The sequence below is a fragment of the Hetaerina americana genome, unplaced genomic scaffold (genome assembly GCF_022747635.1).
Source record: "Hetaerina americana unplaced genomic scaffold, ioHetAmer1.1.p SCAF_25, whole genome shotgun sequence".
Lineage (NCBI taxonomy): Eukaryota > Metazoa > Arthropoda > Insecta > Odonata > Calopterygidae > Hetaerina > Hetaerina americana.
In genome coordinates, this window is record NW_027286819.1 from 894,049 (window position 1) to 912,547 (window position 18,499).

Below are 18,499 nucleotides of genomic sequence, written 5' to 3' on the forward strand. Positions count from 1 at the left end.
ATGTTTAAACCATAGTTGCTTCATACTTTCGGGGTTGCGGCGGTCGCACGCACTTCTTAACGATGGGCAACGCTTGAAAATAAATTGCATTCGTAAGTACCTGCCAACACTTTTACGGCATACGAGCATAATTACGAGCGTAGGCTGAAAACTAATGCACACATGCTTGTAGACCACAAACAAAATGACGTCCAGAAGCTCCCTGGTGGCATGTGGAAGTATCATTCCCCCTCAACGCGAAGGCTTGAGGTCGTTAGGTTCATCCATTGTATTTTGAGAAGCGGAATTATAGAGACGTTTTCTAGTGCTACCCTCGCAATTGTGCAGCATCTTCAAGGCCTGTAAAAAATTCATTCGCAGTATCGACCTTCGTTACAAATTATGTATCGACGACGCGACGATAACTTGGGTGACGATAATTTCAAAAATGTTCTTGGAAGAATCAACAATATCGTCAAATAAGACCATATTCACAATCGATTATACTGTCGGTTCTGCAACCAAAAGAATAAAAGCTCTCTTTCCGTGGAATAGAATGTTGTCGCATAACTCTCTTATCCAACTGGAATATATCGCAAAGTGTGAACACTGTTAAATTATTTATAATCTTAAGTATCTTTCATGTCGAGTAACTACAACTCTGTAAGAGTTACATCGTCATGCACTAGATAATATTTTCCATTAAACACTATAGAATATATCTTCAAATTTATGAGGATTATCGATTCTCTCTACATCGACGGTTCAAAGTTATCCATTTCGACCCAATTGAGTTTTATAAATACCGACATGTTTTCGATACGATGTCATTTCACAAAACCCTACCCTCTTCTTGAATCCCAATTCAATCAATATTCTTATTATTTTACATATTTAGTGCATAAAATTTAGGGTAGCGTCATACTTAAGTGCCCTATTCCAATTGCTCGATATTATTCAAAACAAGACTGCTCAAAATGATCCTACTTTTAATTTTAGAAGTTTTCGAGTCAAGTGAATGAGATCGAACGCTGGATCGCGCACGAGTCGTTTCGCGTATGTGGGGAGGGAGAGCCATCCCTGCCCCCCGCCGCCGACCGCAATGCATCCTCCGCCCATCATTATTACATCCCTCCACCACCACCGTTCACCGAGGTCATGTCGTTCTCTAAATCATTTTAGTATTTTAACATTATAATTAATCGATTTATTATAAATCAACATTCATCACAGACTTCGCTTAAGCTGGTTTAAAGAGTCAAATTTCGCGCAGATTCAAAGGAACAAGAACGATTTCAAATGGAATGGAAATTCAGACAAATACTGCCATACGGTCACGTTTAAAATTAACAATTTGCACTTAATCTTTCGAGTAAAACCAGGCTTAGCGAGGAGAGGGTGACGGCTGAGGGCGTTCGACATAACTTGGGAGAGGAAGAGACTTGAGTCCATTGGTAGGACCCGGGGCGTCCCTTGGAGTCTCCGTCATTCTCCTATTTACACTCCGCTCCAACATCGTCCCCATCGAATCCGGAGGAGTACTCTAAAGCCGGCTGTTCCGTCCCCAATGGCACCGCTCATCAGCTTCCCCTCGAGATTCCACCGATGCGACGTGCGTGTGACGATGCATTAGCCAAGACCAGTATCAAAGTTGTGACCTTTCAACTCGGGTGCCTGTAGCCCCGCTTCGCCGCTGTAATCCGGCGCCAAAGACGCAGTGTTTCACGCATCCGAAGTCCCTCCATCTCCCATTCCATCTTCTGCCACCCTCGTTCTCATAACCTCGGACTAATGTATCCTTTCTGATGCAAGTACCGTTTTTTTCTGTGAATAAAAACTTCACTCAATGCATTACTTCACAACCTAGACATTTCCCAATCTCCAACAAAGCATAAAATATTATGAAAAGTGAAGAGTCAGGCGTGATGTTGTGGAATCGAGACATAGTAAAAACTTCGTTGCAATTTTCCACAGTTAAAACTTTATTTCCGACCATGGTTTCGATACACTGAACCATCATCAGGTGAATTTTTCGATACACTGTATCGTTTCGATACACTGTATCGATACACTGCATCTCCTGATTATGGAAATCATGGTCGGAAATAAAGTTTTAACTGTGGAAAATTGCAACGAAGTTTTTATTATTATAAAATATTATTACCCAGATACCTATTGTCTTAATGAGGGTTCTCGTCAATCACTATCTTTAAGATAGAAAACAGTCTCCAGTTTGAATTAGCAGTCTGTGTCTGCAAACGAGTCTTTCGCAAGCGTTATCGCCGTGGCTCATTCGATACTCATCAATACAAATATTTTAAAAATTATTACCGTAATTTATCCATTCTTAGTGATTCTTTAATCGCTGAGTACTGAGATGACTTTCGACGTCCGTATTGTATTTTCTGTGTTTCTGTGCCTCAGGTTTCCCTCGCGATGCTGACAGTTTCTTAAACAGCGAAGCGAAATTTTCCCTGTCTTCTCCGGGGCCTTCGGCAAGGTTTTTATTAAAAGTATTGGCCCTTCACGCACTTATTCACTAACTTCACTTATTCAGCAGTTCACACGTACTCGGTTCTTAAAATCGACGGCGGTCTGATGCGGGACTCGTCCTAAACACTCCTTCGGTCATCTTTGAAGAGCTTCTTCCACTTAAAAAATACAGTTGGCGAGATTGTTTCATCCTTGAATATTTGCCGAATCATGCCTAACGTCTCCATGCCCACTATCTCCAGTCCAACACAAACTTTGATGACGCACCGCTGTCCAATCGCTCGCTGCATTTTCCGCTTGCACCGAGTCACTCGACAGAAAAATACTAAAAAAAAACGATCCAACATAAATGAAAGCTAACATAACAGGCGATGGGCACTTGGGGCGCGTTGAAGGCCATATCCTCCACCACCGAGCCTGCGCGTTGTGAGCGCGCTGAGACGTATTCATGTCATGAAAAAATTCTAGCCGATATTTTTTTACCGAGATAGAAAGAGAGTTCGGAATTTATCGTGGAAGCGGGTGGGGGAACCCTAAGGAGCCACGAGGGTTGCTGGGAGCCTCGGAGAGAAAAGACGATCGCGTAAGAAACAATGTATGAATGCTCCGTCGGAGGAGAATACAGAATGAAAGGATTGGACATAGCGATTGAAGAGGAAAAATTTCCCTGGTAACAACTTCAAATAGTATTACTTTGTCTTACCTAATTAGAGAATGAATGGCGAAAGGGGTACTTTTGTAAGTTTCACCAAATCTCTTTGAAATAAGTTCGCTCAGCAAAATTACTTATTTCATTCGCGGCTGATTTCTACCCTCTCATGGAGTAGAGATCAACATCTACTAAAGTCTACATATTCTTAAATGTGATTTCTTCCTTAGCACCTTGATGGAAGAAATGAAATTCAAGAATCACGGAGGTGCGAGCTCTTCGTTATCGCCGGATTCCAAATCTGCACTCGGCGCCACTGGGGGTCTCCAATTACGAGGGGGTCGCTGCGGACTTAAGGAGTAACGGCGCCAAGCAAACCTCAAATGATATTTTCGCGCCCTCAAATTTATTTTGAAAGAATGAAAAATCCGGGAAGGGGAGATTGAAGAAAAATATTTAACATCCCTGATCCGGACGCGAAATAGACCTCTTCCTCCTCATTAAAAGCTTAAGCTCGGAAAGAAGGGCGCAGGGATTTGGGGGAGACGATAGGGTGGGGGTGGGTGGGTGAGGAGGGGAGGGGCGAAAGGGAATGGCACTCATTTCACTCAATCAGTGCGCCCTCCCCTCTCCACCCCTCGCCTTTTCACCCCCCACCCCTAACCAAGCCACGCTTCATTCGCCCCCCCCACCCCACCCTACCACCGCATTCCGGATTTACGTCAGGAGTAAATCATCGGTAATTTGTTCTCGACAATTTATTCGAAATGTTGTGTACACAGCAACATTTTTAGTGCGTACAAAATTCGTTTCATGCACAATTATTAGGTCAGAAGGCACATGCCACGAAAACAAATGAGCTACGAAACGAGCGGTGTGCCTACCAGGCCGAATTGTGAGTTTTCCTCGGTGAGCGCGGAAGGGAAATTCACCCTTGCAATAGGAATATAATCACGAAAGAGGTGTCAATTATCGCTCCCAGCAACATGGAGGGCAAAAAACCAAAAAGCGTCCGTCACTTTTCTTGCAGCATTGCTGCTTGCTCCATCATATTCATACAGTTTGCCACGAGTTCAAGTTTAAAACGAGTTTTGTTGTGAGAGCTTAGATGATGATGACCCGCGTAGTGGCCGGCCAAAATGCCTCACTGCCTATAGAAATTATTGCAAAATTGCATGAAATGGTCAAAGGAGGATCAACTAGGGAAAGTACGAGGAATCGCTGAAACAGTAGCGATGTCATCTGAGCGGACACATCACACACTTGACAGTGGAATTAGACATGAGAACATTACCAGCTAGGTAGGCGTTTGTGATCCTGTGTCAAGACTCTTGACGCAGGATCACAAACGCATTGTCAGAGTGGAAATTTCCAGGGCCCGGGTCAATTGTAGTTATCCTATTATCTTCCAGCGGAACTATGTTCCTTTTGAAGCGAGGATGTCGGGAGGGTGTGGTGATTAACTGCGGGGACTGTGCTCTTTACGATGCACAATTGGGAGGAGGCATAAGTAAAGGGGTATATATTATTTTTATTTTATTATTATTATAACAGAATAAATTTATATTACTTTTTCCATTCCAATATTTGTTAATATTTCTTGCTGTGATTATATTTAATTATTATATTGTTTTTCAATTTTGTTCGTTCCGAAAAATGTTTAATCCTTTTTCAGAGCAACCAACTAGACTTTTTGCGCCGGTTTTTCGACCACAGATGAAAGCTGGGTCCTTTGCCATATCCCAGGGACCAAATAGCCGTCGAAGCAGTGATTCACCATCACCTAAGAGGGCAAAGGCAATGCGGTCGGCCGTAAAGTTGCTGGCTTCGGTTTTCTGGGATGCGAAAGGGATTCGGTTGATAGATTGTGCTCTCAATGGTCAAACAATTAGTGGACCATACTGCGCTAACCTCCTGGACCAACTACATAAAAAGATACACGGAAAAAAGCCAGGTTAGGCAAGGGAGAAAGTCATCTTTCGTCGAGACAATGCACGCCCACACACAAGTGTCATTGCCATGGCAAAAACACACGAACTAAGGTACGAATTGTCGCCACGCCTGCCTTATTCGCCTGATTTGGCTCAGTCAGATTTCCATCCCTTCCCCAAACTCAAAAGTTTCCTCTGGTGGGCGAAGATTCTCTTCCAACAAAGAACTAACAACCGAAATAGACGGGTAGGCCTAAAGGAATCTAATTTTCAAGATGAAATCAAGTCATTGGAAGATTTTCAAGACTGGAACTTCGCTGGACCAAGTGCATTAGTTTACAGGGATACTAAATCGAAAAATATGAAAAAAATTAAATGAGTTAAGTCATTTAATTCCAACTTCATTCCGAGAACTTTTCAAAATGACCTCGTGCAATAGTTTTTACACGAACGCATTCCGAGTTTCCTATGACGTGCATTTTTGATTCGATGGAAAATTGAATGATATAAAACAAAGGGAAGTTAGGTGGCCACGTGAATGCGCGGTCCCATGTTGATCGCCACTGAAGCATTGGAAGTGGAGATACCTGGGGGGGGGGGGGATTTTGGGGCGAGTGAAAGAATAAGGGAATTCTGGAGGCGGATAGTGCGTGGAGTTAAAACAATGATGATTGAAAAGTTTTATTTTGGGAAATCAATGTCGTTTCGCACAAGTTTAGGGGCGATTGATCTCTTGGCCCATCGAACAATTGCTTCAAATGGCAGAATTTGATAAGTAGGTTAGATATTTTCCAATAGATAATTTCCAATCAATTAGTTGGTGCGGTCATGTCCGTTCAGAGTAAAGGTCGGCATCAGAAGTCCTGCTGAAATCAAATACTCATCTAAGGCGGATGGACTAACATCAATGGTCACTTTGGTAGATCGACTAACATCAATGACCAGATTAATATTTCATACTTCAACCAGGCACGTTTACGTCAGAAAAAGTGCACACGAAATTACTAATAACAATGCATAGAACACATATCATATTTTGATTTTTTGATATTTTAATAACCCAAAAAGGCACCGCTAGAGTGTGTGGCAGGGGGTGAATACGCACCGGAATAAATTTGACCCGAATATGACCCTACCACGGTCGGACAATGTTAACCTGATCTCTTATCATTCGTGGAAAATATGGCATTTTAAATTTATCCCTTCTACACTTAATCTCTTTAATTTTAATGACATGATCTCACCTACTGAAGTACGATGAGGCAGAACTAATGCATTTTCAAAATCACTGCTAAACAGACGTCCTGATACATGCAAGATATTTAATACACATTTACAATACACATACACCAGAAAAGCATACAAGAATACACTCACAATGAAACAATGTTTTCACTGAACGTTTAATCTTATTGATTGCTGATGCACTTCCAAAATTATCAGTATACGGGATACAGTGCACGCACTGCGCCCGTATTTACGGAAGCAAAACGATGGTCTTTCAAGGCCATGGGCTGATTTAACTCCGTAATGGGAGGGTGACCGAGAGGAGGACATGCAGTTCTCACTCGTTAAAAGTCAGCCTCGGAGTCGATTATAGGTGAAATATATACATATATATAAATATATATATATTTATATATATATATAAATATATAAATATATATATATAAATATATAAATATATATATATATAAATATATATATATATATATTTATATATATATATATATATATATAAATATAAATATATATATATATTTATATATATATATATAAATATAAATGTATATATATATACACACACATACATATATACACATTCGGGAGTAATATTTTGGATTAATTGAGGATCGTTCGAGACTTACACTGATCATACTCGCCATATTCTGTGAAGAGAGACGGCCGATTGCGCAAAGGCATGACTACGAAAATGTCCTCGAAGTCAACCCGATACGACTTGACTCCTTTCATTAAGACACGAGCAAGTGAAGAAATTGATCTAACGAGCTCGGTCAGTATGAATTCACGAAATGCTTGGGCCCTGCGCCAATTTCGCTTTTTGGCGTTTTTAATGGATGGCGTTAATTTACAGGACATGAAATTACGCATCTCATCGTGCCTGCCTGAAATCCCGCGTTTATACAATGGAAATAATGGCGTCACGTGAGACGTCACGGCCGCGTGTTCAGCTCACACACACTGAGGCCACGCCATCGGGCCTTGAATGTATTACAACAAATTAAACCGGGTCCTTGTCGTTCGAGTAACAGCGCGTTACCGTAGGAAACTATTTAGGCTACAATTACTCTTATTAGAAGCCGTTTAACATTTGAGGCAGGTTTTCATGGCTCTAGCAACTAGGCAATGTTAGTGTTCTAAGCCCGGAACCACCAACTTAACCACAGTTTCAACCTCAACCCGGTCGGGTTGGTTTGATAAGTGATGGTAGAGTTCACCCAATGCAAGACACTACGGCGTGTGGAATTCACCCATCAGGGCAGGGGGGTGGAGCCAGATCCTTTCACTGTGCTGGTTATGTTTTTTCAGTGAGTTCTGTTCCCCGAAAAATCACACAGCTCGGGTGCCCAAAGGGTAACCCGGGAGTCAGTAGCCCGCATGGACTATCACGTCCCTCAACACGAAACTTGATAAATACGTACAAGGTCGGTCCCAAAGTTAGTATGACTTATTTTTACCGAATCGACGGCCGGACGGGGCGGGGGCGGTTTCTCTGGCTGGGTTCGAGGGAAGGGAATCTCAGTAAGTGTGGAGGCCGGTGGCAGTTGCCTTCCAGCCTTTGTGCAGTGCAAATCGTTCGTTTGCGAAACCTCTAATGCGTCACCTCATTAGGCTCCGTAATGAAAAGGTAAGAGCGCTACGCCATCAAATTTTGCGTGAAACTGGGCAAAAACGGGAAAGAGACTCATGACATCCTCAAGGCAGCTTGTGGTGATAACGCCAATGGGTAAATGGGATGTTTTTGAGTGGCAAAAGTTGTTTCGGCCCGACGAAGCTTTCACTCTTGAAGGACTTTCGTTTCTGTTTGAGGTCAAAGGGCGTTCTGAGCGTTCGGCATATTCAACATCTTCTCTAACCTCCCGAAACAACTTGTACCGCTAATACGTATCGGTCAAAGCATCAGTTCAATCCAAAGTCTCAGAGCTATTGCTCTTGAATATCAACATGCAGAATATCCGTAATGGTGTAGAATTCTGCTAATTAATATTTTACGAAGAGCAGGATCTATGAACCAATTTCCATGCACGATACTTAAAAATGGAGTTATGGGCAGCTGCGCTTAGTGGCGTCATCTTTTGTCCTTTTCAGCATTAAGTTTCCGAGTGGATCCATCTTAGGAATGGAGTATGTAATCGAATTTGAGGAACGTGAGTTTCTTAAGTTAAAATGCTTTGCAATGTGTGCAACGTGTTAGCGATCAGGTTTATGCTCCGTGCATTTATTTGCGTGTGCGAGTATTTCGACTGGAGTTTCCAGAGACGATAGCGCTGGATTTTAAATGTGGATGCGGCGAAAGCAATTCGGCTCGGAGAGAACACAGATAGGGTGAGGGAACCTGCATTCAACTGCTGGGAATAACAAACTCGGGAAATCAACTGCATAAGTAAACTCAGTTTGGTGAAGTGGAAATAAATATACTTTCAACAGACTAAATCTTAAAATTGTAGCCCAATAAATTTACTTTTATTCGTGCAGGGTTAGAGTTCATTTAACTTTTAAGTCAATCCTCAAGTAAATGCGACAAAAATATTTATATCACGTCGATGACTTGTGTCAAAAGATGCTCATGGAGAAAAATGAATAAACTTGAATGTCGACGAATATATATTAAATTGCCCCTCCTAATTAGTTTGAAGCGATCTCACTGGAGTTGAAACATTCTAGTGCTGTCTCCTTCCACCTCTGACTGGTGCCGGCCTGATATTATCGTTATGAGAATTCCCTTCAATGCGCAGAATCAACATTTGCCATAACGTCTCGATTTTTACATCAAGATTTTTCGATAGAATAATGGCGTGCCGCTTCAAAAGTTAGGAGAAAATAAATGGACGAGTTTTGATCTACAGATACAATTAATTTCCTTTATAAACGAATTAATAGACCATTACCGCATTACCACCCAAGTCAGCTGGCAAGCACCGACTGGGCTGGACCGCGAACAGTTGCGGAAGAGTAGGAGATGACCTCGGCCGTAGGAGGGTCGCAGAGGGGAAAGGAGAGTCAAGAATTCCGGCTGGTCAATTTCAACCCAATGCCTTCGGAGGGCGTGGGAGAGGGAGGAACCGGCGGAGAAATCGTGGCTTGGGGGGGAGCCTTATGATACTGGGTTCATTATCATTTTTAGATAATCTAATGGTTAAGGTAGGTTTTTGGATGGACAAAGCTCCTAAATAAATATTTTGTGACTCCTGGCAATACATCTACATCAGGTCCCTCTTCAGCTCTGAGTAATTTCTTCCTCCCTTCATCCCGTCCAACATCCCTATCCTGTTCCTTCCCTTTCCTCGTTTGCCTAACATTCTCCCCTCAATTACAGTCTTCAACATCCCACTGCCGGTCAATAACCCCTTCATCCACTTTTCCTGCCTCAATAGGATTGCTCCTAACAGACCCCTCTCTTCGCCCACCATACCAAGTACTTCCTCATTTGTTTTCTTCCCTGTCCATTTCACCTTCTCCATTCTTTTCCACACCCACATTTCAAAAGCCTTCAGTCTACGTCTATCCTCCTGCTTCAATGACCACGTTTCCGCGCCGTACATAGCTACGCTCCATATCAAAGTTTTTACGAGCCTAATGTCATGTTTTAAATTGAGGTATGATAGATAAGTAGGTATTGCTTCACTTTTTCCTACGCCAATGTTGAATGGTGAACGGTAATTTTGTTGCTCAGAAAACGGATAATAATACTGTACCGCACTGTGCCACGCTCGTTAGATGAGGCGAGAGGAAGATAATGAAAGTGCCATCGCTACAACGAGAATGATTCAAACCGGAATTTAGGGAACCCTAATTTCAGAAAGCACACGAGAAGCGAACCAGGGTATCTCCTGCGCCGGATTCCGACTCGCCATAGGGAGGCCCAATGTAGGGGCGTCTTCAGGCGTCGGAGGCGCCGAGCGGATCACACGGCGGGCGCCGGGCGAGCAGAGTGTCCCACCCCCTTCTCTCTCTCCCTCTCTCGGGATTGGAGGCCGCTTAAAGGGACGCTGCGCAAGTAATATCAGCCGAATCTAATATGAAATGCCAGTGATTGCCTAAATAAGAACTGTACTTGCAATGAAATACGACACTTAACCGTACTTGTAGTGAAATAGAAGACCATGCGACTGAGTTACAGAGATTCAAGTCATTCTAAAGCGATTCATAAAACATTCACAGCCGGTTCATAGATTTGGGAAAACATTTTTAAAAATTGCTTTTGTAACCATACACAGAGGAATTGGTACGAGAAATTCCATGTTTGATAAACGAAAATAGTTCGTAGAAAAAATCGGAAGACGTCATAGAAAATATATTCCTGGAAAATAACAAATCTCATCAAGAGAATACGGAAGTGGGTTTCGGGCCGAGTATTCAACGGAGGGTTTCGATGTCCGCAATATTATTACCGAATGACGGGAAATAAAATATATCTTGATCGGAGAAGCATACCGGAAAAATCAAATAAAAACAAAGGAATAAATAAAATGGCTCAACCACTCACCCTTTGTTTGCTTGAGTCGACATATCTCAGTCCGAAGTAATCCCTTTCCACGAGGTTCAGTTCTCTACACACGTATTCCACCAGGTACTTCCCTTTGTGGTGGGCCTGCGAAGGGCAAAAAGAACTGGTTAGGTCATATATACATGGAGAGTATACCTCGAGGAGAATAATACCTCAGAGGTGGTGGGGAGGGAGAAGGAGGGGATCGTTGAGAGAAATGCTTAGGAGGCAGGAAATACTTTTCAATTCTGCATGGCCTCCCTTGCTATGGTAGAGGTATGTCGTATAAATGGTTGTGGTTCTTTTTATTCCCTCTTTTGGCCTAACAAATAACTAATTTTCTAGGTGAATTAATACACTCTGTGAATTGAGTCTTTCCACAGGATGTACAGAACTTTCCACGTTATTTGATAGATGTTTACTAATTGTTTTCCCTTCCTCTTCAATATCTTCCCTCATCACTTCCACCCTTCCCACCTGGTGCTTGCACCCCCTTGGAACGTCTCTTATAGATGGATCGCGGGGTATTTACGTCGATGTCAACATGTGGTTACGTGGTAGAATTTTGACTGGCGAAGGAATGGCGAAGGCGGCGTTTGAGGGGATAACATTGGATAAGTAAGAGAGGGAGAGGGAAAAGGTATGCATGTTGAGTGGAATGAAGGGTGATAGAGTGGCATTGAAGAAGGGGTTGCATGGGGTGGCAGGTAGCGTCTTCTTAGGCAACGAGGTTAAGATATATGTGTTCAGGCTATGTCCATCCAAGACCTACTTCACACGCTGGACTATCAGAATTACATTAATGATGCGCACACAGTTTTTTCCGTGATTATGGCTGAGCGCGTGAGCGGGGTCACCAGCCCTCGCAGCATCCGAACCACGCGCTCATTCACAGCTAACAGCCCTCTACCGAGGACGCTGGTACTCACTTGCCCTTCTGACGGGAGTAAAACCTCAGCCTTAGGAGTTTAGGTCCGACGACCACGTCGCCTATTTAGAACAAGCTATTTTCAATCATTCTCACACGACCACCATGATAGCAGCACACAGTTTCCCGCTGCCCACCGCTAGGAAATTAGGTCGACCCAGTGCATGGCGCATCAATGGCGTCTTCCGTTCCATCGAGAAAGAGTTCAACAAAAGGGAGAGTTAGGAAGGAGTGGAGGTCGTCGAAGAGACTCTCAAGAGATGCAAAGGGTATTAGGTGACTAACGAACAGAGGAGGACTCGTGAGAAAAGAAGAGTACAAAGGAAAAATTAGTGAAAAGGATGAAGTTCAACGGAAAGTTTTAAAACCAACCGTTTTTTCTACATTGCCTATCACTAATGGAAACAGTGTGAAGAGCAGGCATATAATATATATATATATAATTATATATATATATATATATATATATATATATATATATATATATATATATATATATATATATATACACATATGTATATATATGTATATATATGTATATATGTGTGTATATATATATATATACATACATACATACATATATATATATATATATATATATATATATATATATATATATATATATATATATATATATATATATGTATAACATTTAGCACTAGTGGACACAGACAAAAACACAGAAACACACAAAAAAAAGACTCACTATTTGTCGAATTTTCGGTGGTCGTAACCACCTTTATCAAGGAAGAGAGGGACAGAACCGAAAGGGAAAACGATGGCTGGAGCGATGGATGGAAGGGGAAACAAAACTGATGTTACGAATTCCACGCCTACTTTCATTCCTACCTCCAGTTCTTCCCATGCCTCTTTAATCATTTCCTCTGCATACAGGTTGAACAGCAACGGTGATAATGGGCAACCCTGCCTTACAACTCTTCCCAAGACTGCCTATCCCGTCGCTTGGCGACATATAAGACCCACGGATCTCAGGGTAAATTACATATCCTCGATAGCTCAAGTGGTTAAGAGCATCCGCCCGGCAAGTGGAAAGATCCGGTGTTCGAGTCCCGGTTGAGGAAATATTTTTACTCTTGTGATCCGTTCGATTCCGCCTTCCCCACCTCTATTGTGTTCGTCCTTTATACGTGTTCCTATCCCTTTTCCTTATATATGTTTCTGTATATATGAGTATATATATATATATATATATATATATATATATATATATATATATATATATATATATATATATATATATACTAGCTGAATACCCGGCTTTGCACGGGTTAGGGAGAAACAGTAATATAAATATACTACATAAATAAAAACAACAAATTATAAAGTACAATAATACACTACTTCATACAAATTTAAGAATCTTTTTTATTTAACACCTGTTTATAAACTACATTTTTTGTTTCATATCCGGGAGAAAGAATATATAAATTTTTAGGCGAACCTACTCTGGAGCAAGCAACATAAAGTTGCCCGTGGCTAAAACATGGCGATCTTAGATCAACACCACAAAACTTTAAAGACTGTCCCTGTGATTTATTAATGGTAATTGAAAAAGCTAGCCGGACTGGAAACTGTAATCTTTTAAAGTTGAAGGGAATATCAGTTGGGATTAGAGGTATCCGTGGAATAAAAATAATTCCACCTTTTCCAGTTAAAATGACTGCCTGGATTATATTTTTCATTAATTTTGTCACACACAATCGTGTCCCATTGCAGAGTTTTGGTGGATCTAAATTTCGCAATAAAATGATTGGAGATCCTACTTTAAGTATAAGGCGATATTGTGGCAATCCAGCTGAATCAAGTGAATTTAGGAATTCCGTTGGATAATTGACGGCTTCGTCAGCATCCACTACGGTATCAACCGATTTATATTCAATCACGTCTCCTGGCAGCATGGCTAGTATCTCCTTGTTAATTTCATTAACATCATCGTTCTTAGGAGCAAGAATGGCTCTTACTCGCAATCATTCTAAATTTTTATAATTTTGATTAACGTTGGGATAGACTGCTTGTATCATATCGCGGACAGTTTTCACCGATACACATAAATCTGATGACAATTTTATCATACCAGATGCTTCAATAACTAATCTATCTTCTCCAATCTCCAAAAGTTTATTTGCAAAATTTTGAGCATTCCCATCTCTTAAGACGATTCGCATGTTTTGTTTAAGGCTAATTTCTTGGACATGATTCCATAGAACAGAATGTTTTAAACAGGCATAAATTTCATCGGCTGGAGTCGATTTTGGAATGACAGGCAGAGTTTGATGGAAGTCTCCACACAGGAGTACCAGAGCTCCTCCCATTAAACTGCAGTTTCCTCTAAGATCTTGAAGTGTTGCGTTAAGGGCCTCTAGAGATTTTTTATGAGCCATCGTGCACTCATCCCATACTATCAATTTACATTCTATAAGAACTTGTGCCTGGCCGCTTGTTTTATTTATATGACATGTGGGATTTTCTTGTCGGGAAATATTAAGTGGCAACTTAAGGGCAGAGTGGGCTGTTCTTCCTCCTTCCATTAATGTCGCTGCAATACCTGAAGATGCAACGGCTAGAGCAATTTCTCCATGAACCCTGATTTCAGCGAGAACTAAATTAATTAAAAATGTTTTTCCCGTGCCACCAGCAGCATCAAGAAAAATGATACCTCCTTCTTGTTTATCTACTTGATCCATTATTGTTTCGTACGCGAATTTCTGATCTTCATTAAGAAGTGGCTTTTTATCCGCGATGTATGCTTCTAAGTCTAAGACATTGTAGCTAGTTTCACGTATATAATCTGGATAAAATACACCCTGTTGATCTTGTACGAGTGCAAAAAGACCGAGTTCCACTAAAGTCTTGTTAACCATGGTGATACACTTTTCCTCCAAAATAATCAAAGTTTTATTAAAAATGTCGGAGTTAAACGTAATATCCAATGTAGGATTTTCACTTCGAACTTTAGCCAGTATATCCTCACTCATTGATTCTTTATATTTTTCCCATATTGTTTTTGGGTTAGATGGATTACAGGAGGTTATTATGATGGCAAACAAAATTCGGATTTGTCCTGGAAGAGAAATCAAACTGGCCTCTCGCAATGAGGCATCCCAGTGTTGATCTCCTTCTAGCAACCCTAAATTCTGGCTAGCTTCTCTGAATGTCTCACATATTTCTCCGTTTACCGTTCTTAATTCTGCAAATGAGCGAGGTCCTCTAATGGTATGTAGAAGCATTCTTAAAAAATAACATTCGGCGTTGTTAGGATGGACTGTGTAGACTCGGCCCAATGCGTCACATGAATAAATATTATTCTCAGGATCAAAGTTGCCCATTTTTCTTCTACAAAAGACTTTCCTTGATGTATTCCACGTATAATATCTCGGCAATTCTGAATACAATAGTGTTCTTGCAAAAGTATTCTGCTGGCATAGTTGGAAAAATGCTGTTTCTATGACAGCAAAAAAGTAAACAAATTACATACATACAAACAAACACTCTCCTTTATATATATAGATATTGAATTCGGTTAATTCAGTTAAGGTTGCGCGTGATAACAAATCGTATCGGCATTAATAAGAAGACAGTGCACTCACCATTATTACTGTAAAGTATGGCAATGCGAAAAATCTGCGCTAAACTCGTCCCGAAAGTCTTGACGAACGACCAAGGTCAAGAGTCGACTGTCTGCCAGCGAACGAGACGCACTGCATGCAAACGTATCGCGATGATTCCCCAACTTTCCGTCCCGACTTGACACAAGCAGACTATTTCCCATTCTCAAAAGTGAAATCCTCCCTCAAAGAACACCACCATGGAACCCTAAGTGCCTTCAAAGAGACTCACATGCGTACCCTTACGGAATCCGCCGACCTACTAGGGATCCTTCGAGTCGTGGAAAAGCCGCTCTGGCAAAATGTGACGACGCTCAAGTGATGTCCTGTAAAGAATATTGAGAGGCATAGCAGCAATGTTTTGAAATAAATCTATTTCTCCGAATTTTTTCCCGATACTTTTCATACAAACCAATCATATAAACTTATTCCAACACATGTATGCGAGTGCGCGTAAGCAAAGACCTGAGTGCAGTAGTCTACTGTTAAAGGTGATTTCTTCGGGAAGTAAGTAAGACGGGCGTTGGAAAGGTCATGAATTCTTTAGCGGAAAGAAACGAAGCAGATGGGGAAGGGACGTGCTCAAAGGAGAAGGGCTCTCCCTCCCACTCCCTCATCCCCACAGCATTCAGCCGACCCCCGAGCATCTCATCCTTGCTCCGGCATAAGCGTCTCCCTGGCAACGGATTACATAGTGAATGCGGTCGTTAAGGATCGGCGGGAGGGAAGGGGAACGTCGTAGACGGACGCCCACACCTTGCCTGCCGTCTTTCTTCCGCCTCTCCCCCCAACTGCCGCTCCACTCCCAAGCCCCGTCTCCCGAATAGGAGGCTCATGAAACTTTCAAACTCGTTCCTAAAAATGAGCTCCTCCGCCGCCTTGCATATCCGCCCAAGGGGTAATCCTTCGCCATTTGAACTCCGGACCGTTTTAAGGGCACACTTCGCCCACCTACACGGGGGATCTGCCCCAGGGGCCGAATGCGAATGGACTCGGCCGCGCCCTCAAGGAAACTGGATTAAACTTTATTATTATTGTTCCATGATTGCTAGCCTCTTCCCATTCTATTTACGCGGGGATATCGTTTTTAAGTAAATAATACTTCGTAACAATTGAGATATCTGGATAAAAAATATTCTGCGTATTAACTTATTATTTTGCCCATAATGTTGTAAATTACAGCTATAAATGTTCATTAATTTTCTCACGAAAGCCGTAGATTAAAGTAATTCGTAGAATGAAGAAAATGGAAGCTTCCAGTTTGATCAAGTTGATCCCTTCATTTGAGAGGCTACAGCGCCCGGCGAATCAGCTTGAATGAAATGATGGCTGCATAAAAACCAAAGGCCGTCGTCACATGAAACAGTTGCGAGGTGGAGAAGGAATTTTCAAACTCGCCCCATGCCCCCTTCACAGACGATCCCAGAAATGGAGGACCATTACCCACGGACGATGCTGCGACAGTGAAGAAAGTGGAGGGCTTCATCCTTATGATTAAACCGAACAGCAGACATCCAAATGATCGTGAATGAGACAGATCTTAGCTACGGCAGTGTGTGGAAAATTATTCACAAAGAACTGCACATGTCAAAGGTGTCAGCACGCTGGGTTCCATGACAACCGACTCCTTTCTAAAGCAAACACGACACGACCTGAAATCGCGACCAAAGCGCGGCCGGTAATGAAACGATGTGGCTTTAAAATTTCGCCACATCCGACCTATTCTCCCGAACTCTGACTGACTTTTTATTCTTCTTAGGGCTAAAAAACTATCATATATTCGGAGATTTGACAACCAAAGTTAAGTCATTGCAGAGGTGGAACAATGGTTGTCGACGCAATCGGTTGAGTTCTTCAGAAGGACAAGAAACTTTAGGGGAAATGTATACCTCTGGATGTTGACTGTGTTGACAAATCTAAGAAGTACAAATTAATTAAGTGTCTGCCCCGATTTTTTTTCAGTTGCAATTAAAAGCTAATGATACCTTCTTGTCAGTGTGTATCCTTAGCTTTAGAGTCTGACCTGAAAGAGCCTCAGAGAAAGCCGAAAGCTTAACCTTTCTGAAACGTGAGTGGTTTTCTATGTGTTATGGCCTCAGAAAACAACACTTCCTTTGATAAATGCTATAATGTCTCCATTTTAGCAACCGTCCCACCCTCTGACCCATCACTCACACTGGAAATACTACATTAGCCATTTATCTGGCTCCTTCATTCCCGGAATGAACCGGGTTTAATATTATACATTAATTACCCCGATCTTCACATATTTTAATCCTCCCTCAGCTCCCAAAACCTTGTATATTATTCCCACACTTATAAAAACTCCCCTCGAAAACCTTTCCCCACCTCCCCCTTTCATCCAGCCTCCCTGGCCTTTTCTGCTATAACTTCTCCTCAGTTACTTCCTTTTCTTTCTTAAGAAAGGCGGCTTCACCACAGAAAATTCTAAAACATGAGTTTCTTTACTTTTTTGTGTTGTTTTTGGTTTTTGTTCCCTAGTGCTAACTTGATATACATTAGTATTCACATCCGTGAGGCATTCACATACTGGGTGCGCGCGTGTGCGTATATATATATATATATATATATATATATATATATATATATATATGTATATATATGTATATATATATGTATATATATGTGTATATATATGTATATATACATATATATATATCTCACAAACCCTCCCCGGACTACAACCTTGACGTGGTGGAAGGGCTTGCGCTGTCAGATGACCCCTAGAGCTGTGCTGGCGGGAGTAATAATAATTGCTTCTGGCAGGGTCACCCATGCCAGATAGGTCGAAGGTTAGGAGCCAGACGAAAGGTAGTCCAAGCAGCGTCTGTTCCTCAGTGAGGCGGCTATAATGGCGTCTGACCCCAGTGGGGCGGCCAGTAAGTGGTGGCGTCACATTAAAAACATTATTGGGGAAGGCAACGGGAAAACCACCTCAATTATCATTCCCAAGAAAATATGATGGACTGTACAGATATTTTGAGTCCTGGCAATTACGGGTTCGGCCCGATCGGCCGTGTGTCGTGCCCTGCAGCGGGGGAGGCAAAGCTTCCGCGGTCGTCATCCCACGGATCCCTTGCAAGGGAAAACCGGGAGCAGCAGGATAGAATACGCAGGAGAAGAAGACCAAATTAGTTAGAATAG

At 41.9% G+C, this 18,499-nt stretch overlaps 1 protein-coding gene across 1 annotated transcript in view; it reads right to left on the bottom strand.

Annotated features, from left to right (window-relative positions):
• Frmd5 (FERM domain containing) overlaps positions 1–18,499 on the bottom strand; it is a 666,333-nt gene that overhangs the window by 260,973 nt on the left and 386,861 nt on the right. The window contains exon 2 of the mRNA XM_071586731.1: positions 10,781–10,885. Within this exon, the coding sequence (XP_071442832.1) occupies positions 10,781–10,885 (105 nt within the window). The remainder of the gene's footprint in view (positions 1–10,780; positions 10,886–18,499) is intronic.